General features: G+C 39.8%; 2 protein-coding genes across 6 annotated transcripts in view; both read left to right on the forward strand.

The window, feature by feature from the left end:
- The first annotated feature begins 1,416 nt into the window (after window positions 1-1,416).
- ak4 (adenylate kinase 4) lies at window positions 1,417-12,271 on the forward strand. 2 transcript variants are annotated; one of them, XM_088313145.1, is made up of 5 exons: window positions 1,417-1,996; window positions 2,652-2,771; window positions 5,402-5,574; window positions 8,291-8,409; window positions 8,690-12,271. In XM_088313145.1, exons 1-5 carry the CDS (start codon window positions 1,855-1,857, stop codon window positions 8,814-8,816), a joined length of 681 nt encoding a protein of 226 aa, XP_088169271.1. In that variant the 5' UTR covers window positions 1,417-1,854; the 3' UTR covers window positions 8,817-12,271. The 2 variants fall into 2 exon arrangements, with proteins under 2 accessions (XP_088169271.1, XP_088169272.1); XM_088313146.1 differs by lacking the exon at window positions 2,652-2,771.
- A 1,032-nt stretch (window positions 12,272-13,303) lies between these two features.
- dnajc6 (DnaJ (Hsp40) homolog, subfamily C, member 6) overlaps window positions 13,304-27,738 on the forward strand; it is a 39,744-nt gene continuing 25,309 nt past the window's right edge. The window contains exons 1-3 of one of the 4 annotated variants that reach the window (XM_088312941.1): window positions 13,304-13,626; window positions 21,800-21,938; window positions 27,133-27,268. In XM_088312941.1, the coding sequence (XP_088169067.1) occupies window positions 21,926-21,938; window positions 27,133-27,268 (149 nt within the window). In that variant the 5' untranslated portion in view covers window positions 13,304-13,626; window positions 21,800-21,925. Of the gene's footprint in view, window positions 13,627-21,395; window positions 21,939-27,132; window positions 27,269-27,738 lie in introns of those variants that run through there. The other 3 variants (XM_088312938.1, XM_088312937.1, XM_088312939.1) reach the window with 3 other exon arrangements.

Consider the following 27,738-nt stretch of genomic DNA (forward strand, 5'->3'; position numbering starts at 1 on the left):
AAATTCAAGTTATAACAAAAAAAAACCTAATTATTATTAAAACTTATTATTATTTTATTCCCCAGCCATTATTTTTGTATTTATTCAATTACTTCTTTTTGTATTTATTTAATTACTTCGACTTTTACCTGCTGGTACGCCGTCCGGTGTGCCCTGTGAAATGAAAGGTGGCATTCTTCATTTATTTATTTATTCATTTATTCATTCATAACTGACAGCCTCGCGCTCCGCTCATGCCCGGGCGGAAGGTGTTCCTCTTCGGCTTAACTACCACGCACGCCGGCCGGTCTCCTCCGGAGCTCTCGCACGGGCCCGAACGGAGCGAAATGTCGCCCCGCTAGTGCCCGGGCGGAAGTTGTTCCTCTTCGGCTTAACTACCACGCACGCCGGCCGGTCTCCTCCGGAGCTCTGGTACGGTCCGAACCGCGCGAAACGTCACCCCAAATCGTGCCCGGGGGAACGTGCTCTTCTTTGTCCACTCTCCTCTTCGCCCACGCTCTTCTTCGGCGCACGCCGGCCGTCTAACCGCTCCAGCGCCCCGTCGTGCCGCTCGGCGAAACTACAATGCCCCCGAATATTTTTTAGACCCGCGAAGCACTGAACCCGCGAAAGGTGAACCGCGAAGTAGCGAGGGTTCACTGTATTGTCAAGGTTCAATTGAAAATAGATTGCAAACCAAAAGCAACTATGACCTGTTACTCATATCAGAAAAAGGCAACGTCAGTTACTTTTTTATTTCATGGCCATGTTGTTCTTGACCAGTTAGCTATCACAGTTTCCATATAGCTACTGTTGAGCAACAACTTTATCTTGAGCACTGATTTACAACCCTTTTATTTGGAACCATGTATTGTAATTAGAGTAAAATTAAAATCACTATTTCAATAACTGAACTTAAACGATTTTATTCATCAATATTTGTTATATGTCCCCCATGCAGGTGCTGGGATATTTAAAAGGGTTGTCACAAACTCAGAAAAAAATAGATGATACAACATATAAAATATCCCATTACAAAGTGTAGTGCTGATGGTTGATTTGGCCAAATGTTTGAGCTTGAAATCATAACATAAAAATATAAAATAAGTGGTCTTTTGTTTATTAAAAAAAATAGTGCCTAAATTGCATCTCACGACGTAGTCAAGTGTCCGCCAAAGTGCCTTCTGCTGGAACAAGTGAGTTATTGCGCGTGGCAATGGACAAAATGCAAAGTTAATGAACAAATAGCACGTTTAAACAAATTCCCACAGCAATATTTTTTTTTTTTGTCAATAAAAAAAAGGATACGCACATGAGGATCCTTTGCACATGTGTTAAATCTGGTCAATGTTTATTGATCGTTGCATTGGAATTTGTAGCACGTATGTTTCTTTTAAAGCGTGCAACTGTTGGGGCACTTTGCCATATGTGGAAAAAGACTACAGATACCACATCGCCCTGCGACATGCGTGACTGTGAATCATTCATCCGCATTTTTCCTGGATGATGTGCGCAGTAAAATGGGGCGTTGTAGAGACTCTCAAGTCCATTCGTGGATAAACTCTTTTTAAAGACATAGGCTACCGTAATGTAAGCAAAATAAGGCCTTAAAGAAAAAGAGGAAATACGGTTTCTGGGTTGGAGTATTCACGGAAACGGGCGCCAAGAAGAAGAACATTTGCAAGATAAACAGGAATTTAGTTTGCCGTCCAAACATTGGAGCGGGAGGTTTATTGCTAATGCGTGGGTCTTGTTGGGAGTTTCCCATTTTAACGAGGTAATTTTGTTTGCGTCTCTTGCGAAGAGCAAACGGGACGAGTAACATTACTCCGTGCAAACGAGAGCAGACGTGCATTTGCTTTTTGAGGGAAGGACATGGCCAAGTTGTTCCGCGCTGCTATCATGGGTCCTCCGGGCTCAGGTAAAGGAACCATATCAGAGAGGATTGCGCAAAGCTTCGGCCTTCAGTATTTATCCAGTGGTCACTTTTTACGTGAGATCATAGCAGCTAATACAGGTAAGATGAACTTGGTCCATCGCCCCCTTGCCCCGCACGAATACGAATGTTTGTTTTCATTAAACGTGATGCATGAAGCATGATGTTTATGGCAGTATGCGTAAAGCGAAATATTCTTATTTTATTCTGTAGATCAGTGTTTTTGAAGTCAACAAAGACAATTTTTGAATGATTTAAAGGTCTTGAGATTTGTGTATTTTTTGGACATTTCTTGACCGTCCAGAGTGCAAAGAAACTGAGCATGTAACTTTGAATACGTCTCTTCATCAGCTATCCAGTAAGACTGTAACCAATTAGATGGCTGTGTTGCGCACACTGACTTTAAACTTGGAGGTACAATAGAAATGTTAGGTAATTATGGCAATAACAGTTAATACTAATAATGTACATTCTCTCCGTGATATGTGTTTGGGTTGGATTTGATTCTCCTGCTTCAAATCACAGCAAGCTCCAGACATTGAAGTTCCCAGTTTGATTCTCATTTCAGAACTTTGAATTCAGCTTGTTGTGCCCATGTTACATAACAGATATTTGACAGTCCAGCAGGGGATTGCTGGGGTCTGCCACATCCTATGCCTAGCCTCATTTGAATTTCAGAGGAAGTACTCTTAAAATCCATAAATGTATGCAATATTATCTCCCTGTTATAAACCAGAGGCAGGAGTGCAAGTAAAGACATATGTGGAGAAAGGCATGTTGGTGCCGGATCACGTAATGACCAGGCTCATGATGCCCAGACTGGAAAACCTCAGTGGCCAAAACTGGCTTTTAGATGGTAAGAAAACATTCAAATTACTTCCCTGATGCATTATTAGGCAACCTCTCTGTACTCTGGCATATACTTAATCTGCCCTATTAAGCAATGTCTTATCCATGATTCATGGTTATGGGGATGGAGAGCATTTACAGTGATTGGCTAACTTTTTTCCACCCCCATTATCTCAGATGACTTCTTCTTTAGGAGAAGGGCATGCGTGCTCTATACAGTGCTTTGACATCTGTACATAATCATCATGTGGAACTCAAACCACTACCTTCTGGTCTGCTGTACTTATTTACAGTGGTGAATTTCCATAAAGTCAACATATGTATATTATCCATTTACACACAGGATTAGTCATGTTTTTAAAAGCTAATTATTCACCAGCAATACCGATATGTACATGTATGAGGAATGTTCAGTTAAAATAAACCACATGTACTGAATAGAATAGAATAATCTTCATTTATCATGTACATGAAATCACAGGCGTGGACACAGTAAACTCGATGTAGATGGTACACACTGGTGCAGTGGGCTCCTGAGCAGTTTGGGGTGTCGGCTCCAGGACACCGCAGGGGATGTTGTTACTCGTCCCTATGTAGACAGGCGACAATCCGAACTATTTGGCCACATACACACCTTTTGTTTTGGTGGAGCTGTCCTCAAAGCAAAACAGGTCACTGTCTTTTTTTAAAGTTAAATATTATCTAGTATCTTTAATAGTGGACAAACATTGATGAAACTACTTGTTGAGTCACAGGATTAAACATAGAAGCAGGATCAGTAATCAATCAGTAAAAATATTTTTTGAGGTTGGCCAGAAAAAAAAGTAGTCACTCTGTTTGGCACACATTCAGAATGTTTTTTAAGATCATAACACTCACATTAAAGCCCCGTCCATCTGAAGAAAATTACATGGAAACAGGGTTAGCTATTTACAAAATGTTTAATAATTCCTCTTCCTGGCTTTGTTTCTCACTTTTAATCTCTGATGGGACCAAAGACCTATTGCAGTCACATATTTACCACATAAGTCGACGCATGATTTTATTTTTTATTTTTGCAGAAACATGCATCTCAATAGTCATCAAGAAGACCTCTTTAGGTTTTCCAAAAAAATTACCTTCAAGATATTTCTTTTTCATTTAGTGTACATTGCCGGGGCAAATCTTTGTGTTATTTCAAAGGGCGAGTCTGCAAATTTCAAAAGAAACACCTTTTGTGATGTGCCTCATGTTAAGCGTTACCAATACAGCTCTATGACCTGCCTGTAGAATATTATTAAAGCAATCTTTTGAAAAATTACTTTCTTTTAATTTGTATTTTAAAACTTGTTAGACCATGAAAATTTAACAACATTATGTCGAAACAGAATGTGTGAGCGATGGGTGTGTGAATCTTTTGCAGACACCTATGACAGCCGCACAGGGGCACCCAGGACCCTCAGTTTCCATTGGACATTCCAAAAAATACAACGTTGGTAACATTGAGTGTTTTACAGCCCTTCGCTTCACTCCAACATGAATAAGTTCTGCTTGCATTGGAGCAGGCGTGGCTCAGGTCAGCTTGTTTACAAACGTGCACATTCACGTAAGTGACCTGCGTAGCATTGGTCAGACGCAAGGGTGGGATGAGTGAAATGAGGCGCCATTCAAATCTTGGTAGCCATTAGAAAAATGTATTCCCCCCCCCCTGGATGGTTGTTTGTCTATAGGTGCCCAGCGATTGACTGGCGACTAGTCAGTTCAAAATATGCCGTGATAGGCACCAGTTACCAATGACGAACTAACAGAAAATGGATGGATGGGTGTGATTATGCTTATAACAGCTCTCTATCAACATGAGTAGTCACCACCGTTGCTGTATCCAGTTGCATCACTTCACAAATTCAAAGGCAAATATTGTGCATCCTGGAAGCAATTAGTTCACTTGCACTTGCAGGTTTTCAGTGTACACATTTTTTTTTGTAATTGATTTGCGTTCAATGGTTCCGTGTTATGTTAATTAAACTTGTGGTAGCAGGTGAGGAGATCCGCAGCCAATCCAAAATTAGGACACATAAAGACAGGCAACCATTCCATTTCACAGCTGCGGGTCATTTTGGGGTTGTTCTTTATCCATCCATCCATCCATCCATCATCCGATCCGCTTCTCCTCATGAGGGTTGCGGGTGTGCTGGAGTCTATCCCAGCTGTCTTGGGGCAGTAGGCCGGGTACACCCTGAACAGGTTGCCAGCCAATCGCAGGACACACAAAGACAAGCAACCATCCGTGCTCACACTCATACCTAGGGACAATTTAGTGTGTTCAATCAACCTGCCATGGATGATTTCGGAATGCGGGAGGAAAACATTCGCAGGCACGGGGAGAACATGCAAACTCCACACAGGAAGGCCGGAGTGCAGGATTGAACTGCGCTCCTCTGAACAGTCAGGCAGACGTGTTAACAAGTCGCCCACTGTGCCGGTCGTAATTTTAGATAACAAAAATAATTTCGGACAGTGGGAATAACCTGGAAAACTCACACACAGTACAGGGAGAAATACTCCACTCAGACAGGCCGGCCTGTGTACTTTATGTTTTGAGCACGTTTAACATCATGTTTTGGGGAGTCAACTATCTCATTTGTTGTTTCTCACCAGGTTTTCCACGGACATTTGCACAGGCCCAGTCCCTGAACAATTTGTACCAGCTTGACTTGGTGATCAGTCTCAACATCCCTTATGAGACTCTTAAAGACAGATTGAGTGATCGCTGGATCCACCCAGGCAGTGGTCGAGTTTACAACATGGGTTTCAACCCGCCCCGAGTGCAGGTCTGAAACGCTAAGCATTGAAGTACTTTGTGATCATCCGACCAAATTATTGCTTGATATTTCAGTCTCATGTTTTTTTTAATATGATGGCAGATTTCCCGCTCAAAATCCTCTTTGTTTCCCGCACAATCATTTGTTTTTACTGTATACATTCAGCTTTGACTGTCAACATGCTGTCTCGTACAGAAATGAGTACATGTGAACCAAACAAGTAGTTCCATATGGAAAATTTTCAATGTTTGTTCACAAATATTATAGTCTCTGGAGTAGCGGTTTATGTTCAGAGATATGTCCATGTGCTTTCATCATCTTGGGCACTGGTTTATTTGATACACTCTTGGCTCTGAGCCTGATGGTTGAAGGTGCAATATTATATAATGTATATTAAAGAGTGGACGTAAAAACTCACACACGTCTGTTCAAAGGCTGTGTTTTTGTAATAAACTATTAGGTATTGCAGGTTATAGGTCACATCAATGATGGTTTTTATTTTAAAATGACCATCTATTATTTTTACTCCACAAAAACCTGGTGTTTAGATAGGTTTGTGGACTTTTTTTTTATTCACAGTACACAGAGATAATGCGCTATATTTATTTTGTTACATTTGTTTCAGTTAATTTTTGTGATAAATTGTACTTGTCAGAGTAGTTTAAATGAAACCTAAGTCTTCAATTTTGTTAAGAAGAAATTGTACTTTGTACATTCTGCTGGCTCCATTTAGGTATTTTTTTTCCTTCCATATATCCATCCATTTTCTACCGCATACATGGGGTCGGGTCGCGGGGGCAGCAGCCTCAGCAGGCAAGCTCAGACTTCTCACTCCCTCAGCCACGTCTTCCAACTCTTGCCGAGGGATCCCAAGGAGTTCCCAGGCTAGCAATGAGACATAGCGTCTCCAGGGTGTCCTCGGTCATTCCGTGGCCCTCCTTCCAGTAGGACGGAACACCTCACCAAGGAGATGTCCAACGAGGCATCTGATCATGGAGGAGCAGCAACTCGACTATACGTCCCTTCCAAATGAGCAAGTTTCTCACCCTATCTCTAAGGGAGAGCCCAGTGGAGCAAACTCATTTAACCCGATTGTATCTGGGATCTTGTTCTTTCGGTCACAAACCACAGTTTGTGACTATAGGTGATGGTAGACACGTAGATTGATGTTTCTGCTCAGATCCTTCTTCACCAAGACAGATCCTCTCCAGTGTGAGTTGTAGATCACGGCTTGAAGAAGCCGACAGTACAACATCATCTGCAAAAAGCAGGGATGCAATACTAAGTACTCCAAACCATACCTGCTCAACGCCTTTAGTGCGCTAAGAAATTCTTTCCATAAATGTTCGGAACACAATCTGTGATAAAGAACAACCTTGACAGATAACAGTCGTTACTGGACACGAGTCAGACTTACTGCTGGCAATCCAGAGAAAACTCTGACATTGGTTGGACAAGGACCAAACTGCCCGTAACAGGGGGTTTTGGGACCCCATACTCCCGAAGCACCCCTCACAGAACTACCTGATGGACATGGCCAAACGTCTCCAAGTCCACAAAGCACATGTAGGCTTGGTGGGCGAACTCCCATGCACCCTCAGGACCCAGCCGAGGGTGTACTGTAGAGGATGTTCATTGTTCAACGGCCAGGACAAAAACCGCACAGGTCCTCCTGAATTTCGTTTCAACCTCGCGATGGACACTCCTCTCCAGCACTTATGAATAGACCTTACCAGACTGGCTGAGGGGCGTGATCCCTTTGAATTGGGCGACATTTATTATTAATCCACTTTGTATTATGTTTGGGTTTGTCAGAGAAGCCTCCGCCTTGGGCACTGTCATATGACTCTGTTTGAGCAATACAATGGAACTACTTGTGATGTTTGACCTATCAGGAGGAGGAGCCAGGCATTCACACGAGCGCACACAAATTCTTTGTAGCCTCACGCAAAAGCAAAGTTTTCAAAGTGACTAATTTTCATGAAACCTGGTAAGCACAAAGTAAAATTGCAGCTATGTTATCTCTGGCTGGTGCATGTATTGTGCTGTTTTCTGAGTGTAAACAAAGAAAGTGTGTTTAAGGCAATTTTTTTGTGGCAGAAACACGAAAGATGTGCGGCAGGGATTATATTTAATGCAATTAAAAATTGCTTCTATCAAGCCATTTTGATTTCATTCAAAGGCCGGTGTGCCTTGTGGTGAAAATATTTGCTTCTGCAGTGAAACGCCAACATTTGGACCAACAAACAGTTTCTGAGTTATTGCAAGAAAATTAGGCATCGTCATAACATTGTTGTACAACATTGTCATGCAGCAAAAGAGCACAACAAGCGCCTCACTTTTATGTAACATTTGTCCATACCATGGAAATAATGATCGGAAAATGTAGGATGCACTTTGTGGCGTTTTTTTACGCATTTAGGCAACTTCACGTACATGGATGCATACGTGTATATGTGCGGATGGCCACGTGCTCACACATATAAAAAAACTATGAAAAAAAAGTATGGGTAGTGCACACTCCCTAACTGAAGATAACATTTAAAAATTTAATATAATTTTTTTTGATTGTGACTAAAAGACTCTGGCAGCTGCATTTCATGCACGTAAAATGAAGTTTGTTTTTAATCCAAAAATTTTATTCGTGCATTTTCTTACTGTCCTGTCCCATTTGGTCTCTTGACATTTGACTTTCTTTCTCTGTTCACTGTGTGCTGCAACAAAGGGCAAAGATGACATCACAGGGGAGCGACTGATTCAGCACGATGACGACAAACCAGAAGCTTTGATGGCAAGACTGAGACATTACAAAGATGTGGCAAAGCCCGTCATAGATTTATACAAGTCAGTAAATTCTTGTTTTTAATTTGAGCAAAAAAAATGATGCATAGTTTATGTATAAATCCCACATCATGTTCCAAAAACATCAATTAGCCATAGAAGGAGTAAATAGGAATTTAATGTGTTTTATTTTACCAATACAAGCACAGTGGTGTTTGACTGCTTGGTTGGTATTTTTTCTGATCATTTCATTGTCCAGTAGGATTTAAATAAAGTGTTTTATGACCTTTTCCAAAAATTGTATATTGCACTTGTAACTTGTTCTCTTGTTCTCCACATTCAGGTCACAAGGAATCCTACACTCATTTTCTGGTACAGAAACTGATCGGATTTGGCCTTACATCAATACTCTCCTCAGCGCCAAGATGCACACACAGCCGTTTGATGCCCGTCAAAGCCAGGCACCGTGACTTTGCTCACAGAGATGATCTAAAAAAAAAAAGAAGAAGAAAGTAAAACGTGTGGAGTGATCTTCTCCAATGCTGGATTGTTCGTCTTTCGGGTTCCTCACTGACAGTGGAGTTGAAAAATGGCAGAATACAATCTGTTTTCACCCAAATGTCATTTGAGGGTTTTGCAGATTTTTTTTTCTTTTAAATTGTGCCGTGCTTGTGGAGATTTCAGTAAAATAACAAAATATTGTGACTAACTTGATCAATAGATGCTATTCTATACAAAATCTTAACTTGCAACATAAATTGGATCTGCGTGCAAGTTGATAGCTAACAAAAGAACGGCAGGTTAGAAGACAGAAAAAGTGAAAGGAAGAAAAATGTCACTTGTCACAGTATCTGCGCCACAAACTACATGCAGTACGTATATTCATTAAGTCAAACTCTTTGAATTGACAAGAAACCTGTTACGTAGTGGTCAGGAAAATCAAACATACCGTAATAATCACTGAACTATTTGCAACTACATTTGAACAATGTAGCATTTTTTTTCCTATATTGCCGTGGGATATTGACTTGCGCATGTGCAAGTAAAAAGAAATGCTACATTTTTCTGGTGTTTGGTTTGAATCATCTCAATATGTTCAACAATTAAGTAAGTAAACATTTGCTTAGAATTTTGTACTTTATTATGTCTGCAGTGCATGATTTCTGTTAATGCCACCAAGTATACACATGTGGAAGTCAACAGCCCCTGGCATTATGGGGACGACTGCTGAATAGGAAACATGCATTGTAAACATAATAGTAAAATGCTAAAATTATGAATAAACAATGTTTACTTACTTAACTTTCAAGCGTATTGGTATGATGTGGGCCAAACACTCAATAAAATGTAGTTGTTTTTTTTTTAATTTGCATATGCACGTCAAGTCAATACCCGAAGGCATTATGGACAAAATGTAGATCAGAAACCATGCTCTGCAAACCTAATGAAACTTTAAAAATACAAATTCAACAATAAGCTTTTTTTTAATACCCCATGGAATTATGAGGCAAAAATGCTACATTTGTAGCATTTACTGTACAAGTACATTCAATTGTATTTAGAAGTACGTTCGAACATATTTGCCATGCAGTCAAAAATTTGTACTCTGCATTGGCCGTTCCTCGCTTGAAGTACATTCTTTAAAGAACTTTGTTACACCTACAGCTGTTGTGAAAGCGCGATATAAATAAAGTTGTTGGGTATTGCATAAAGAATTCTATTGAAATCATTCATCGCAGAGCCAAACTATTATTGTCACTTTGATTTCGCTGTCATAAAAGTCTAACGATAAGTTGTCTTAGGAAGTGGAGAGGGAGGCTTGTTGAAGGGAGTCCACCATATACATTTTTTTTAGTTCACAAACTGTTGAGGAATTGTGTCATTTGTGGAAATTATTTTACCCTTGTATAGTAAAACTTAATAAGAATATTATGTACCCACCATGGCTATGTGGTCAGTGTTGAACATGCATAGGTAGAATGACTGTGTGACCAGAAGCTACATTTCTTCACATTTACCCAACAAAGCTGACTAATGCGGCATATATATCTTTGGTATTATTTTAATGATGTCTCAAAAGCCATTTCTTACACAGAAGCCTAGACAAATGAGACGTATTGCAACAGACTGCCTTAGCTGTTCTATGTTTTCCATCACACACGCACTCGCAAACATTTCCTCTTTGTACTTTCATGTGGTGGCAAACAAATTATGCAACTTGAATGCGTTTTGTCCCTGAAAAGTATTGGTGGGTTTTCAAATTGTGTGGCCTTGAGAGTGTTTGACTTTTCACTGAATAGCAACAAGTCTGTATTTGTACTCCCTCTCTTGAATTACAAATTGTCATGATAAGGGTCATTTTTAAATGTTCAATACAAACAAGGCAGCCGTTGCGTAACTGCTCTGGAGAACTAGTTACTTAGTTAATTATTACTATCCTGCTCTAAATTTTTAAAGTATTTCGCTGTTGACAAGAATGACATTTCACTTCCATTTCTGTTTGTGCTGCAAATCCATTCCAAAAATGTCTCAATGTAACTGCAGGGCCCCTTGTGGATTGGATGAAGACCTAAACAATGATGATGAGTCCCTTTGATTGTGTTTTTTTATTGATCCATGTCACATGTAATAACCCCCACTCTGCTTTTCGCATTCAGATAATCACACTCGCTCAATGTCTAACAGTTGCACATGTCTTTGTTCAATACCTGTGACTAGTTACAGCACAATTTATGACATTGTTCATTATCGCCTGACGGGATGGTCATGTCCCAGTCTGCTTCTCTGCCTGTTTCCTTGCGAAAATATGTATTATTTCCCACTGAATTAGGGTCTTTATCTGGAGCAGGGTACAGACATGCTGATTTTTCAACATCAATTCTTTTTTTGATTTTTTTAAATGTGAGAGACCCCACATAAGAAAACAAAAAAAAAAAATAGATGAGCGTTTGCATACGGCTCTGGCAGTGTGGTGTACCTGGGATGACCAATACAATATATACCACTCATAACTATATCCTGATCGACCAATGTGGGTGAGAGGCGGAAGAACTAAAAACAGTCACAAAAGCTAGGCTAATTCTTAGCTTGTTTTGTTCCATTGCGGTTGCAAAATCTTCTTGTCATTACTGTGGCGATGAATGATTTGGGAGACTCATTATGCACATTTAACCCCACCTGTTGCTCCTCTAAAGTATTTGTTTCTGGCAACAGGATGCGCTTCACATTACCTTCTAAAATTGGCTATTATACCGTTTCACATCACAATCAAAGAGTCTGGCTCAACCGAACTCTGTGTTAACCACAGACGTGGATTTGAAATTGTGAATATGAAACAGATTCAATGTAAATATTGAACAGGTTCAACATATACGATTATCAATAGCATAGCAGAACAATCTATACACACACCAGAGCATAATCACTCTCACAGAAATATATATATATATATATATATATATATATATATATACTCATGTTGACGTTCTGAAACTAGTTATAAGTACTTCCAGTATGAGACATACGTTTGTATTTACACTGAATATTACAACTGCAACTTGTGAACTTTACACAGAAAGGACAAGACAGTGTTCTCAGTTACAAGTGATCGATTGATGAGTGGGTAAGGATGTTTTTCTTTTTTTTTTTATTTTAATCCAGAAACAAGGGAAATTGTGTCTATGCAAAATGTTAAAAGATTTGTTGGGAATGTAAGTTGCATGTGAGCAAGCCTGAGTTGCGTCGATAGTCACCTTGTTGTTTGGCAGCTTTGTTTAACAAGTGAGCTGAATGGGTGTGGTATAAAAGTTTTCAAGTAGTTATCATTTCACCACACTGCTTTTGTGTATTACATTTCAATTTTTTAATAGAAATTCTGCTCAATCTTGTTACATTCCAAATGCAATAAAAGCATTGTTCTGGTGAATACATTCTCAGTCCTAATGTGCTTCACTTAATTTGTTATAGTTTTAATTTCATTTCATTTGAAAAATATTAAGAGAGATATGGTCTGTGTGGTATTTCACATGCCCCAAAATACATTGACGTCGATTAAAAATAGATCTTCTATGGTGTTCATCATAATTAGAGTCGTTAGTGAGCTGAAGCTGATTCCATCTTACTACGGGCCTTGGACTCCTCACCGGCAGTGGTGGAGCTAGACTTAAATCCTTGGGGTGGCCAAGTTGATTGTTTTCCAAGTTTTGCGGACGCCCTGAGATAGTCTTGACCACCTGGGCCATGGACAGGCTAAGTGGTCTCAAGTAAAAGTGAAAAATCGTCCTCAATATAATTGCTTGCGTAAGTGTAAATAAGTATTCAGTGAAAAAAAAACACTCAAGTACAGAGTAAGTGGTAAAAATGAAGTATTTATGTACGAGTTCAGCTAGTGTCCAACAACAGCTCTGTAACTATAAATAAATAAAAGTTCTATAATGTAAAAAATCATGAAAAACAACAATGGAATGTGTTATTTTTACATTCTACAAAGGAGGTTCCGTAGTACGGAGCCCCTGTGGGTACAGATTAGCAAAAAATATTTTTTTCTCATACTCTGGCACCAGAGGGGCTCCGTAGGTTGGTCCTCCGTTGACAGAAAAAAAATATCATTAAGTCACCAAGAGTCATCACCACACAAGTATAGTGGAATATTCTGTGACCTAGACATTTAAAACACACAACCATAAATGCGTAGTGTGTCACAGAAATGTAAATGTTTGCTTTATTCACTGACTGAATGAAGAAGCTTAAACAAGTTTATTGATAAAGTATAGGCTTTTTCGTAATTCTGTTATGGTACTGAAGCAGCAATTCAAACAAAGTGTATGCGTGCGTCTTCTTCCTGTTTTGAAAATTGAGTTTTCTTGAATGTCTTAAGTTAGAGACGAGACACATGATCACATCAAAACTCCAGTCCTGGTTTTACCAGGTTGCTTGAGTCATAGCAATGCAAACGGGATGCATTGAGGGGCGCAGTTTTGCGGATCCGCGGAGCGTGTGCTAGCACAGAATGCACCCGGCCACATCTCTCAAGATTTAGCACAAGCTTGGATGCTGTGGGGATCTCAAGCACCAGGATGCGATCACGTCGCGTTGCCGTATAGCCCGTTGCTGCCTCCCGACGCAAACCAACACATTGTCTCGCTACTGGGACAATAAACGCGTTGACCTTTGACTTGCAGCAGATGACAACCCAAAGGTCGCAGATAGACAGCGACAAGCGTTGAAGCGCATCTCGAGAGGACTGCGCTCCCGGGAGAATGCCCGAATCCATCCTGAGAGGTAAAATAAAGTCACATCGCATGCATGTTATTCTTGCAGTTTGTCTCAGGCAAGAATGGGGGGCTGTGCTTACATATTCATTCTGTAACCGGACTGACAAGAACGCCGGATGTTTTGGATTGTTATTACGTAACACATAAACACGTCAGTCCGCAGGGAGTAGCGTGCATTTATCCTCTTTTTTTATTTTTGATTGTAACCTTCGATCTTGTGTTTTCGCAAAATGAGCATCCGTGCATCACGATGGGAGTCGTTTGCTGTAGTGTGTGTTTGTGTGTAAGATGCATTTTGTGTCAGTGCTGCCATGACCTCATACTTCATATTCGTCAATAACCTGATCATCTCCAGTTTAGTGCAACCCGTCTTTTGTAAACAAGCCAGAATCATGACTACAAAACGTATACTTTCCACAAGACAGTGTCTGAGTTGGCGCTCAGTGACGTCACTACAGTTACGTCACGTGAGCGGCTTAGCAACCCTTTGGGTTTGATGATCCAGAGCTTACTGAGCGGCCTCCGAGAGTGAGCTATCCTCTCGACGGTCAATAATGCAATAATGCAAATGTATGATTAGGTCAAGTTAAATACAACTTGATGTACTTAAATTATTTATTTGAATGTTTTCTTGGTGTAGTTATGGAGGTAAAAGTGAAGGACCCAAGTGCAGGGAAGGAGGAAGGCAAGATAGCTTTATTCCGTTGCTGAGCAATTTTGCTCATTAATGACTTAATCTAAGGAGAATCTTCCTAATTTTGAGGATCATTTTTTTGCAGGTAAATCCCAGGGACCCAAAGCAAGGGTTTTACTAGACAATACAAATAACCAACAAGTGGTTTTCTTTTGTATATAATCAACCGTTTCAAGTTTTTATCATTTTAATCTTCCTCCTGGATTACCTACAGCATAACGTGATGTATCGTAATTCATCATACTTTTATTGCGTATTACTATCGCTGTTCTGCTGTTCTTGTGGTATCTATTGTTTATGTGTTTTATTTTCAATATTTTTATTGGTTTTTGACAAGGACATAACCAAGTAGGCAAATCAACTGGATTACTATACAATCATATATCATATACCCTAGTACCCTTTTTCCCTCCTCAACCCACCCTCCTCCGAGCCCAGACATCAGACATTGCAGTGAAGTAGTCACCGCACACAAAAACATCAACACATTTAAGAACACACGTACACACATTTGGGAAGGGATTAAAAAAAAAAAATGGGGGGGGGAATTATACATAAATAAATAAAAAAATAATAATAAATAAAGATTGTTTATGTGTTTTAATTTGTGTTTTAATTCCCGCTAATTTATATTACACCATAGGGAAAGCGCTTTGTTACAGCTCCAGCTGTTATGAACTGCGCCATATAAATAAAGTTGCATTGCATTGTATTATTTTGCTGTTGCAAATTGGATTCAATCCGCTTTAATTACTTATACACCACAATAGAGGCAATGATTACTGACTCCACAACGTGTTTAGCCGCACTCTTGCGAGCCAAAGCACGTTGCTGGCTAGCTGTTGTGGCCTATGTGGCACAAGGTTGCCTCAACCTCGATCTACTAGAGGATGAGATGGGAGTGGATTTGTGGTCCTGTCCCAGTCCCTACCATTGTAAAAAAAAAAAAAAATCCTGTCGCGTCCCGGTGAAAATGACTACCACTCCTGTCCCGTGTTGCTCCTATTTTGGAGGTCAGTTAGTTAAAAAAAAAAAAAATAAATAAATACATGAATAAATAAATGAATAAGCAAACAAACAAAAACTAAAGTTGCATTTTGCATGCACTCATTTATTTAACAGTCTCCAGCTTTCTCCTCATGGAATCTTAAAAAAAAAAAATGTTCCCTACTGCGTAGTACTGTACCCGGTCTTGTCTGCTCATGTGAATTTTCTATCTTTATCATCCCAATCCTGTGATTAAAGGTAAAGTTTAATCCCATCCCTTAAAAAAAAAAAAATGTCAGCCTCTACCGTCTATCTGGTCGTAGGTGACATGAACACGTTGCTTTATCTTAACAGTTGTGCGCCCAGCCTCGCAAAGCTTTTTGGGATGGTGTCATTGGTTCAATTATTGTAAATATTAAAAAATCTGTGATACCCAGTTTTGCTATTCAATGTGTTTTGATGAGCCACAAAATGTAAATTTTGTTTATTTCGAGCCATGACATCGCGGAGCAGGAGTAATCTCACAAATGTACATTTTCTTGATGCCAAACAAGGCCCATGGAAGACTCATAATACTAAATTAAAAGAAAAAAAAGAGAGAAGCAACCAAGTAACAAACACGGGGAGTATACTCAGCACGGCAGGAAACATGACCAGGGAAACGTGACTTAGGACAACAATGAACAGAGAGAAGCTAGTGAACCAAATACAAACAAATAGACAAGAGGGGTGAGTTGCGCGCCAGTCTCGACCACCCAGTCTGGACATGGTTGAGCGATTAAGCCGTGGGGCCATTGGCACGAGGCCCTTGACTTGGTGCAGTACCGGAACAGAAATGGGGGCAGCGACTTGGTGTGGGTTCAAATTGTGAAGGGAGTCCTTTGCTGCTGTGGTACCGGAACGGGGGCCATGCGTTTAAGCGACGCAGGGACAGAGTCTGCATCATTTTCAGCCTGCCTCTGTGGAGGTTGGAGAACAACTGAAAGAAGAGGGGGAGGGTGTGTATGGTGTAGGAAGATGAATTGGGAAGAACTGGTGATATAAGACGAGGTGAGGAAATTGGCCCGGAATGAGGTGAGAGGTGTGAAACAAGCACATGTTGTGAAAACTGGCATCGTATTTATTATGTGGCATGGAAAAAGGTATAGAACAATTTTGCAATGAGACTGGTCAGATGGAATAGACTTCGGCTTGGACTTCAAAATGCTCTACCTGGTTGGTCTCTCCCTATAATGCATTTTCTTTTAAAAACTAAATATTGCTGACAATCCTGAATCATGTAAGTCTAGTCAAGTCATGTAGTTCAAGTCTAAGTTAAGTTGAGTCCCATGAATACTTCCATCCATCCATCCATTATCTGTACCGCTTCTCCTCACAAGGGTCGCGTGGGGTGCTGAAGACTCCCAGCTATCTTCGGGCAGTAGGCGGGGGACACCCTGAATTGGTTGCCAGCCAATCGCAGGGCACGCATGAATACTTAATCAATGTCAAATTGAGTCTATCGATTTAAGATTTTTTTGCCCTGCAAGTCATTTGCACCTCTAATTCAGAAACTCACATGTTGCTAAAGTTATTGCATACAAACTCCTAAAAGGAAAAACAAAGAATAAAATACTTCTGTAGAAAGATCAATAGGAAAAGAGAAATCGGGGCTATCTCTTAGAGAAATTTGAAAACGCTCCTTGCCATTATTGTGATGAATAATTTGCAACACATGCAGAACAGGTGGCCGACTGGTTACCATGGTGGCCTCCCACTGCAGAGGTTGTGATTTTGATTCCAGCTCCTGCCGATTAGAATGTTTCATGTAAAACGTACTTTAGATAAAGTTACATAACCAGGAAGTAAAGTTGGACCAGCAGAGAGCAAATTCCCATTGAAACATGGACACTTTTAAACATAACTTGCTTAATATCTAAGCAATTTTAATGTATTGCATACATCAGACATGTGGCTGCAATACAAAAAAGAAATAGTGTGCATTGAAAATGTTTCTTTCCAGGAGGTGGAAGAATTCTTTTACATGAATGTTAAAATCACCCACTAATCTCTAATCTCGTTGCACACTTGAGTACAATGACAATAAAGGGATTTCTAATTTCTAAAACAGCATAGTCAAAATCAATGCACACAATCCCCAATAACCTGGCAACGTTATGAAAAAACTCTGAGTTGTATTTCTGAGCGTTGTAAATAGTTACAAATGTTGCTCGATGGAAGAACTCGGACTGAAGAGCAACATATTCAAAAGGGTCTTCATTCCCATAGGATGACTCTTAGATGATTGAGTGGGGCAGAGATGGACGGTGAGTTGTTGGTGAGGCTTCTGGCTGGGGAGTTAGCTGGATGCCAACCTTAACGAGTATGTTCATTTGATCAGTCAACGACAGCTGTGGAGGACAGGCTAGACGGCGACGCCGTTCTCAACTCATGCTGCTTATTTTGTATTCTAGTCCGTCACATGGAAATTTGACTTCGAAATGCAGCAAGTTAGGAAGTTTTAAAGTGTGCTCATACCTACGTCTTAAAAATTTGTGGAGTGAAAGCTCTCTTCCAATTCAACTTTACATCCGGTCATATGACTTGCGGCAGATGACAATATCCAAAGAACATGAAACGTCCAAATAGGATGTTTTTTTCCCCACATTTCCCCAGTCCTCCATAAGGAACATATATTGAATGTCTTTCAGCGTCTGAAGAATTTTTTTGATCTTGTAAAAAAAACTAGTTTTTTTTTCGGACCCTCGAGATATCCTTGCCCGCCCCCTTTGGGAAAAAAATCCTAGCTCCGCCAATACGTATTTGTCACACACCAAGTGGCTAGTGATTGATTTTCATTACATTATTAACTCCTCAAAGGGAAACTTTTCTTCGTATTTTTTGTTAAATGAAAATGATGGGCTTGGCTTACTTTGTCACAACCCAGTCACTTTTGTTTGCATACAGTTTTGCACGCACTGTAACATTTTTTTGTGTTGTTGTTGTTATACACACACAAATTGAGTTTGTGCAATGTGTTAAAACAACAGACTGAAATAACACTACAAATCTAATGTTGACTTTTCCACAATATTATCAGTCTTTATTAGCTACTTATGAAACTTTGTGCTCGCGTGCTGCACTTGCTCACATGCTGTGCATTCATTGGCTCCACATCCATATGACCTGGTGACGCCGCTGAGTGTACCCGTTGTTCTATTCCATCCCTCTCGACCACCAGAGGTGGTGCTTCAAGTATCGGGGGATTGTTCTAAAGAAAGCCACATTTAAAAAAAAAAAAAAAAAAAGAACAAGTCAGAAACTCGTTTGACTGAGAATAACACAGCATTTATTTTTGTTGTTGTTACTTGTAAATACAAAAACTATAGTGTTTTGCATTTTTTAATCATTTAACTGTTACAGAGAATGCAAAATAGTTCTTCTGTGTGTATTAAAAACTCACCAAAAACGACCCTTGGTTGAAGCTTGATTTTAAATAAAAAAGTCATTGTCTCGAAGAATCCTCATTGTATTTACAAAATTAAATTACGCACCTGCAGCAAACCAAAACTGTTTGCTTCTATTATTGTCATCATTTTATGGCGAAGGGACTATTTTCACTTTACACATTCTGACATATTAATCGAATATAGTAGGACAGATAATGTCAACAGGATTTTGTAGCTGGGTAGTACAACAAAAAAAAAATACAATTTTGGAGAGGATCTGGATAAAGCTAAACACATGAATTGTAATTTTCATAGTTTGACTCACTGTGGCATCAGTGGAACCACGCGACAGAATCCAAATGTCACCACCGATCCGTTTCTCATCCTCTATGATCCAGGAAGTAGCCTGTTAATGACAAACGCAAACATGATGTGGCAATTATTTTTTAAAATTGTGTTTGCAGTTGAGTCTTTGTAAAGGTCAAAGGTAACACTCAGTAAGAGTTTTACTTAATAAAAAAAAGACCTTTTTGAACATTTTGTCATATAAATGATTTGATATACTGTTTGAATCATTTGTGCAAAACTTGCTTTGCAATAATGGTAATGGTTGAATTCCGCAGTAATGAAAAGAAGTATTATGATGAGTCTAACAGGTGTTGCTCTTCCTTGTAGTCTGTTCATATGTTCACTTACAGGCTGCCATGGTTAGGAATGAGACGGGAAACTGCAGCAACAATAGGGTGGTAGTGCACTGGGTCCAGCAACGGAGGGGTATCATTCCCTCCCTTTCGGACATTCTGTTCCCGCTGTGCTCTGTGCTTCAGTTTGCTCGAAAAAGAGTTTCCCAGGCTCATGTCCTCTTTTCAGCACCATGAAAGTGTTGCCAGGGGACAAGGCAAAAGAGGGAAACATTCCACCATTGGTCAGTACTCTGCTCTGGATGGACTCAAGGTCATGACACAAGATTTGAAATGAAATTGCATTGGAAGAATGACGACTGGCATTACATTTAGCATTCAGTGTTGCTACTTTTTTCTTGGCGACGCCTGACTGACTGAAATCTGCTGACCTTTCTCCCCACATTAAACACTCCTCTTTCTGAAGTTGATGACACCGCAAGTTTCTTCACGACCCTTTCAACCATTTGTCTTGTTAAATGGTTAATAATTAAACTGACACCTATCAAAAAAAGATCATTTCACATGAGGATATTTTATATATATATATATATATATATATATATTCATTCATTATAGTGCGCATTGTAATTTTCGTGTTTTTATTTTAGACCTTGCCTTGTACGCGCTTCGAATCTCCAGCAAAATAGGCTGCTGCAAATTAGATTCCCATCAGTCAAAAAAAACACAATTTTAGAATGTCTGAGTGATACACAACTCTACACGAGCATTTCTTCACACAAAAATAGAAACTATAGTTTATATGGTTGCATGGGAGTTCTGCTATTTATTCAATGCTTCAGGTAAATGAGCTGACTTCACACCATTGTGTTGGCCAAATACCACTTGACGACTCAGAGAATAATTCCCAAAAACATGCAGAGCAAGTGTTTGTCTTTCCTTGCTCTACATCGCTGTTGCTCATTAGTAGTGTTCCTCAGTTCTGCGGGCTGTGTGTGTTTGTGTATGGATATTTATTTAGTGTGTTTTTTCTAAAGAAAGAAAAATAAGAAAATAAAGGAGTGTACACAACATAGGTTAAAACACTTTCACTTAAGCAATATTAAACAGAGCGAGGTGAAGCTAACAACATTTAAGCAGCGCTTCTGCTTTGTGCTTTTATTGTGCCGCTCAATTGGTGTCACTTCCGGATACTTTACTTAGCGAAGTGACACGTTAAAGTGGCTACATATAAACCTTGTCTAAAACACTCAAACAAAACATTTTGGTGGAAACAAACTGACTGTTGCCATTTCTAACAATGTGCTTACAGATACGTTAATAATATTGGAACAATTTACTGATCATCAATACACACTGCTTAACGAAATCACAACCCCGTGCACATGCTAGAACCAGACGCCCTACTGTGCAGCACACTTAGTCTACTCGACCCACATGTGAAACCGCAAAAGTGTAAGTCACAAACTTAAAATTATAATTTAGCTATCTTGCCAAATTCAAATACTGTACTATATTAGAAATGCATCTTTATCACATTCTCCCAGATTAAAACACCCTGCTCAAGTTACCACTGGGCCTTGCAAACCAACACTGCTCGATTGTGGTGCTTGTGGGCATAACTCAACGCATACATTTTGAGAAATGCCTGTAAAGATGACCCCGTTTAGGTCATATTCAAGGATCAAAGATAGCAATCATAACACCCTTTGAATCAAAATACACTTAATAATTGGCGTTAATTCAAAGATATTATTCAAGTAAGTACTAGCTGTAAATAGTAGCTGAAAATGTGATTAATTGCAATTAATTATGGAATTATTTGCCATTAATTAATCGCTTGGAAGCACTTATCTATCTATCTATCTATCTATCTATCTATCTATCTAATAATAATAATAATAATAATAATAATAATAATAATAATAATAATAATAATAATAATAATAATAACAATAAAATCTTTATTTCTTTGCGTTTGCAGAGTTTGGAGTAGGAGATTCAATACCGGACATGTGAACGGGTACATGTGTTAGGGGGCACATTACTTGCTGTGCCCCTGGCGCTACGCCCCTGACTGGGCAGCAAGAGTACACGACTGTACAGGACTGCGGCACTCATGTGAAGAGAGGGAAGGAGAGAGGGCGACAGAGAGCGAGCGAGGGAGCGCACCTCCCCCAGACACCAGTGAGACCGTCCGTATAGTCTCCTCCCTGGACATGTGCTGCATCGAGCGGTAGCAGCAGTAGCATCGGCGGCAGTGGAGGAGGAGACGGCGCGGCCACCCCGTCTTTGAGGCTCCTTCAAAATAGCTCGTTATTTTCGTCCTTTTTAAGGGATCGGAAGAAGTCTTTTTCACGTTTTTTTGTAATGAGCTTGCTCGGCGCTTACAAGAAAAAAAACACTTATGATGGCTATGAATCTTTGCAGTTGGTCGATAGTGGCAGAGATAGCTTCAATACCGGCAGAGGAGGAGGAGGCAGCACACTCGGAGGCCCGGTAGCTGCTCTCCACGGACTGAAGGCCGGCCCCGGGAAAGAGGAGGACTGCAGCACCATGGACAGCTCAGGTATGCGTCCGCACACCGTGTCCGGTCACTCTCGTCACGGCGTTTGTAACATGAAGCGACTCGCCGAATGGCTTCAGCTATGAGCTATCCTTAAGCCACGTAGTGTGGAAGTGCTGTCAACAGTGACAGTCTATTAGTATCACCATGGAGTCCCTTCCGATGATTTTCAGGCCTCTTAAATGCATATTGAGTTGCAGTGTAGTATGCTCTGGTGCCATGATCACCTCCTCCCAGGATTAAAATGATCCCACCAGAGTGAGTAAAATGCACCCACCTCGTTCACCAACCATTTGTCTTCTCACGATATATTTCCTGAGAAATTATACATTGATCAAGTTAATAGACAGTTTCACTTTGACGTTACTTGTACTTATGGGGGGCAAATGCTCAAAAAATCTCCATGGAGTGTAATACTGCTAATGTATTTTTTTTAATTAGTTAACTTTTGCAGAGATGTATGTAACAAAAACTCACCGAGTTGAATCTTAAACGATCTGGCCAGGCAAGATGGCCCATTTTTCTCTAACAAGTTCAGTTTATATATTTTTTGATTCGGAAACTGAAATTAGTTATCATCATGTTTTTTTATCCATTCAATCTTGGAGAAATTGGAAAATATGTAAGAGTCGCTGACGGTGTAGTGGTACATCCGCCTGAATTGTGTGTGGGCTCCGTGGGTTCAGTTCCCACTCAGTGACGGTGTCTATATCTGCCCTATGATTGGCTGGCAACCTGTTCAGGGTTTGGTGCGCCTTTCGCCCATAGTCAGCTGGGATCGGCAGAAGCACCCTCCGGCAACCTTGTACAGGATAAGCGGGGTGGATGAGGACATTAGAAAATATGTGACGGCTTGAAAAACGGCTACTTTTAATGAGGAATATGGCCACGCCCCCTTCCGCTCTCTCCATGGTACTGCAGAGTCACAAAAGGGACCAATTACAAACTCTCCATTGGAAATAAAAAGGATTAACATCTCCGTGGCTGGATTTATGTGAGAATGAGGAACTGTGGACGTGAGCAGTGTTACATAGATTATGCTGTTAGGACGCGGCACACTGCTTTTTTGCTGATCACGTTGAGGACACACGGCATAAAAGCATCAGTTGGGATATTTACAGAGACTAAAGTGGGAATGAGTAGACATGCACATTTATTTGGATGAGGATAGGCAACGTAACTCCAACGCGCCATTTCATTCTTTGGAACCTAACCGGTCCGGGCTACTCGTATGCTTCTCAATGTAACATTTCAAAGCAGCCACACTCGGCTGTGGAGTCGGCCTCCTTGCTGGAACTTTTTGTTCGCTGAACATTGATGCTCCCGAAGCAGCCTCGATTAAATCCGCAACACTCCGCGATGCGCAGCGTTGTAGACAGCCTCTGTGTTCAATGAGGTCTTTATTCGGCTGTAAACGGTGTCGGGAACTGCACGCGGCTGCTCGGGAGGCAACCCTGCGACATGAAGACACAAGCTGGATAGTAAGGCGCTAATTTTTTTGTGCTATTAGCTGAGTCATTATCCTACTGTTAGCCGGGGAGACAAGAGGGGGATAAACATCCATGCCCGCCTGCTGGCTGCCTGCTGCCTGCCTCCTGAGAGTTGACATGACTTTAGCGTAGCTAAATGTCCAAAATATAACCAGTCAGGGTTCGTGTGCGTATTCTTGCTGTTCTCCGCTTCAACCTGTGTAAGAGACAAAGCAATCGGTAGGGTATTTTCGATTTTGTGGAGGTGATCACGTTTGATGTCAATAAATCTAAACTATTGTGCAAAACGCTTTTATACTTTCACAGCTTGAAGTGGACAAAAGTAGTAATGTGTATTTGCATCTTGGCGATTGCTCGACGTTTTAGACAACAGAATTTACAAAGCGAGCAATATTATCTCACTTGCCTCCCAGCTGTGACATGCGAGCTGCGACTGGAAAAAAATAAGCCAAGCTCAAAAAGGGGGCATGCCAATTTGTCGCAAATGTCATCACACACACAAAAAAAAAACTTAAATACTATACAATCCAATACAACTTTATTTATATAGCGCATTACACAACAGCTGGAGCTGTAACAAAGCACTTTCCATATGGTACAATAGAAATTAGCGGGAAATAACTTTGGATTCTGTGGCTCCATTAAAATTATGCTGCCAAAAGTAAGACCAGAGCCATTATATCACTAAAGAGTCCTGTTTTGGGGTGGGGGGCATTTTAGTACGGATGTAATTTTACATTCAAACCTATTATATAAGTGCCAATGTTAAACTCATCCAAGTGTCCCAATAATTTTAAATAAACTAGTCACCGTCAGTTTGAATCCTCATTATGCTTACTAAATTAAATTATCCATGTTTACTTTTTTTTTTTTATTGTCATCATTTTATGGCAAAGGGACTTTTGCACTTTACACATTTTGATATATTAATAGAATATAGTAGGGCAGACAAGGTCAGCACTTAAACTGCTAGCAAGCAACGAGCTTTGGCTACAAATGCGGCCAAACACATGTGGAGTCACTATTATGTCAGTAATTAGGGACGTAGCCAACAAAGTTTCAGTGGTGTGGTTGGGTGACACCTCAGTGAGGGGTTGCCAGCAGTGGCCGTGTATGCGTTTTTATTCTTTATAATACCATCAACAGTCAGGATTTCATGAAATTAAAATTCACTCAATCCAGAACTATGACCACCACACTCATAATAAAGCACGAAAAAAAGTACAAAGTATGTTTTGCTGATTTTAAATTCCAAGTTCCATTTTCTTAGTTGTGTATTTCATGATCATCTGATTCACGAGCTAACAGCCAATCAGAGTGATCAATTGTTACCGGCGGCCGACACCATTTTGCAAAATCTCATGCGTTCATATCATATCGAAAAGGCGCAATGACGCAAATCTCATAATGCTTCACAATTCTAAATGTTGCTTTTGAATGAGGTTTGTTCCTGCTTGTATTATGAGCGTGTGTGCAAGATTGGTTTGCATGGATATTTTATTTAATGGATGGCATGATAAACAATGATTTCTCAGCCTTGTTGTTTGTTTGTTTCTGTAAGATTGTTTTAGATTGGATCAACTGTATATTTATTCTTTAAATGGGCATTTAAAACAGTCATATGTTCTGCTTGTAATTTATATCGCTATTGTTGTAAGCGTTAAGTGACAACAACAAGAAAGTATATTATTCATAATATATATTTTTAAAATTAAACGGACGATTCATCGGTTAGCAGAATTTTATTTTGACAATTAGCAGGATCTGCATCAGCCTTAAAAAAAAAAAAATTGAAAAAAATTATTCTGGTCGGGCCCTCATAAACAGTTTGGTCCCGTACAGTTATGCATTCGTTTTGTCTTGCATCCCTCTTTGGATCCCACCAGTGGTATCATTTTCATTCGCAGATATTTTCGACACACTTATTGTGTGTACCAAACACACTTTATACAAATTGAAGTTTGGATCTAATTATTGTATTTAGTCATTCTCTCTGCTTCGAGTTGAATAAGGCGAGAAGGACAGGATAATTGAACATACTTATTTGTTCGTAAAATCCAATGTGGATCCTGCCTGGGGCATCACCCATTTCCCCCATGTCACTCTTTACTCAGAGACATAAGCAATGTTATTATTTGCTTCAGGGAGTCACAGTTTTTGACCGCAGTTTTTTTCAAGAAACCTGCCTTTTGTCCTTTTCAATTAATTGCTTCATATTAAACCAAGTTTATTGTTTAAATTTACGTCTGGTGCCATCATACCTGCTAATTTATATTACACCATATGGAAAGTGCTTTGTTACAACTCCATCTGTTGTGAAATGCGCTATAAAAATAAAATTGTATTATATTGTATTGTTTTGTTTCATTGTTAGAAGTGCTTGACTAATTGCCAACATCGCCTATGGAGCAGATAGTGAGAGTCAGCTGTTTTCTTCAACAGTGTTCAATATGCTGTAAATCACAGGTATCAAACTCAAGGCCCAGGGGCCAGATCTGGCCCGCGGCCTGATTTTATGTGGCCCGCAAAGGGGAAATCATGTGTGTCAACTTCCTGTTTCTAACACATTTATATCACTTTTAACAACATTGAGATCTGAGATATTGTCGTTCCTTTGTTAACAATACTCCCCCTTTAAAATAAATTGTTGAACAAACAATTATTTCCTGGGTACTGATTTCAAAACTCGCTAACCCATCAGTTTGTTTCGGTACGCGGTAACGTCATAACGGCCCTCTGAGGGAAACCATAAGTATGATCTGGCCCATCCACAAAAATGAGTTTGACACCGCTGCTGTAAATGACAAGTGTGCTGCTGAAGCTTGTCTCTCCCAAGAATAGTTATTCTGTCTGCTCTTGTCCGAGTAGATGCAAAGGATGAGTCTACAATCTTTCCTGAGATTCAAATGGCTTGGGAATAAAATCATGACAGAATTAACCACTGTGAACTTTGTTACAACATCACTCTGCAACTTCAAGTTATTCACTGCCGAGTAATGGCTTCCTGAGAATGAAAATCAACCAATACTCTTGACTGTGTGAGCGTGTACGTAGTAATGTGAGTAGGTCTGGCTGCGTACTTTAGTAGATGAGTCTCACCCTACAATAGTAAAACAGCCATGTAGTGTTAAGTATCCAGGAACAACGACAATATACTAAAACATAATTTACCTGATGAATAAGTTGTTAAATAAGCTTAGATAAGCTTTTTGTGGCGATAAAAAGAAACAAAATGAAGTGTGAGCTTGAGAAGGCTTCTGTTTGAAAAAAGAAGCTTCATTTAATTCTTTCAAGTCTCTAGCTTTATGTTTTGTGTGTTGTCGTTTTGGTTTGGTTTGTGATCCAAGTGCTCGGTACTGATCAATTTTGTGTATGTTAGATACAGTCCGTCTTTTCTCTCTCGTTCGATTTTCCACACATTAGACTACACTCCTTGCATGGTTCACCTGCTGGTTCATTACACTCAAACACACACATTATTTATTAAAATACTTTCTGTCACACAAATAGTGGCTTGTGTGGCAGCGGGCAAGACTGTCCAACATTTTCAAATACCATTCAATACAGATATACAAACTCTGTCAATACATTTCTACAATTCATTCCTACATTTCCATGTAATGGCATGTATTTAAAATAACAATAACAAATATATTCATATCAAAACATATTTGGATTTTTTTGTAATTTTTTTTTTCTTTGTCCAGATATGGATGCCAACTATGGGGGAGGACTGCTGGATATGGTGAAGGGCGGAGCAGGAAAGTTCTTCAGTAACTTCAAAGACAATCTCAAGGACACACTAAAAGACACATCCACCAAGGTCATGCATCAGGTTGCCACGTAAGTATTCGTCAATCATAAATATGTAAATACTGTGTAGTCAAATCAATGCAAAGTCAGCCTATTCTTTCACACCTAAATAATGCGTACTCTGTTGATTGAATTTTGAGGTTGTCATTTAAGCACTTTGCTGTACGGGGGAAACTTATTAGCATATCCGTCTCAAAGATTCAGTGGCTGGTTGTTCAAATCTGAGCTCTGACGAGGACAAAACATCACCTGCACAATCCGTGTTCAATGGATGAATGCATGGATGGATTTCTGTTATTACATGAGAGCGGGTACTGTGATTGGTTTCATCCTCTAAAGATGTGTGGCCAATAGCATGAAAGAATGAAACAATTTAAACCACACACACATTTAATTATTATTATCAACAACAAATATAAAAAGTTGAGAAGTGAAACCATAAATATGGTAGATTTAATACCATTAAAAACCAGCAACAATAAATTGCAACCTGTGGTGAA

Source organism: Idiotropiscis lumnitzeri, chromosome 13, assembly GCF_059441095.1.
Source record: "Idiotropiscis lumnitzeri isolate Australia: NSW breed Sydney's pygmy pipehorse chromosome 13, RoL_Ilum_1.0, whole genome shotgun sequence".
NCBI lineage: Eukaryota > Metazoa > Chordata > Actinopteri > Syngnathiformes > Syngnathidae > Idiotropiscis > Idiotropiscis lumnitzeri.

Bases quoted from the DNA above. Each gene is read 5' to 3' on its own strand.
- ak4 (XM_088313145.1), top strand. From the start codon at position 1,855: ATGGCCAAGTTGTTCCGCGCTGCTATCATGGGTCCTCCGGGCTCAGGT. The intron at 2,772-5,401 runs GTAAGAAAACAT...GTTTCTCACCAG, and splicing joins CCAAAACTGGCTTTTAGATG to GTTTTCCACGGACATTTGCA. The intron at 5,575-8,290 runs GTCTGAAACGCT...GCTGCAACAAAG, and splicing joins TCAACCCGCCCCGAGTGCAG to GGCAAAGATGACATCACAGG.